The following is a 674-nucleotide window of genomic DNA, read 5'->3' as shown; positions in this document are numbered from 1 at the left end:
TCGTGTAAACCACCCCCCTCGCCACGCCCATCCGTGTGAGCCCCGTCTAGGTAGCACCCGCTTCCGGGGAAGCGTTCACGCCCCTTAGGCTTTGGGCCCGCCCACCCTCGCAAGCTCCGCCCTGTTGGTCCCAATTAGCCCCGCCTCATAGGCTCGGCCCCTCCCACCCATAAGCCCCGCCCTTCACGCCTCTCCAGCCAGGTTAAGCCCCGCCCCTCCCCTCCAGGCCTGATTTTGGGAGTCGTGGGGGTGTCCCTGAGGGCCGGGGTGCAGCGGGCGCCCCCTGAGCTGGCCTCCTGCCCGCAGAGGCCCAGGCCCGCTGGGTGAAGGCGGCACTGCGCGCCCAGGGCTACCCCCGGCTCGGGCTGGCTCGGCTCCCCGAGGACGGGTCCCAGGGCAGCCGCGAGCTGCTCCTGGCCCTCGCCTGGCTCCTGGCCCGGGAGCCCCTGCCCGAGCGGCTGCTGGCCCAGACCCGCGTGCGGCTGGGCGACGAGATGCCTGTGTGTGAGGTGAGTGTGGGGTGAGGGTGAGCCTCCCCCCCGTGGCCCAGACCTTGTCATCCTGGCTGCCCAGGTGAGGACACGAGGCAGGGCTGCCCCTGGGCCCCGCCTCTGCACGCCCTCCTCCAGGGCAGGGAGTGTGCCCCCGGGCTCTGGCCCTGGCTCTCCCCCTGG

The 674-nt window shown here is 72.8% G+C and overlaps 1 protein-coding gene across 1 annotated transcript in view; it reads left to right on the top strand.

Moving 5' to 3' along the window:
- Positions 1 to 674, top strand: part of LOC102751924 (chromosome unknown open reading frame, human C14orf80) — a 4,636-nt gene that overhangs the window by 1,042 nt on the left and 2,920 nt on the right. The window contains 2 exon segments of the mRNA XM_015566720.1: positions 198 to 201; positions 289 to 553. Of these exon segments, the coding sequence (XP_015422206.1) occupies positions 198 to 201; positions 289 to 553 (269 nt within the window).

This window comes from Myotis davidii, unplaced genomic scaffold, assembly GCF_000327345.1.
Source record: "Myotis davidii unplaced genomic scaffold, ASM32734v1 scaffold472, whole genome shotgun sequence".
NCBI lineage: Eukaryota > Metazoa > Chordata > Mammalia > Chiroptera > Vespertilionidae > Myotis > Myotis davidii.
The sequence above is the reverse complement of the archived record's forward strand: the minus strand, read 5'-3'. Positions and strand labels throughout refer to the sequence as shown.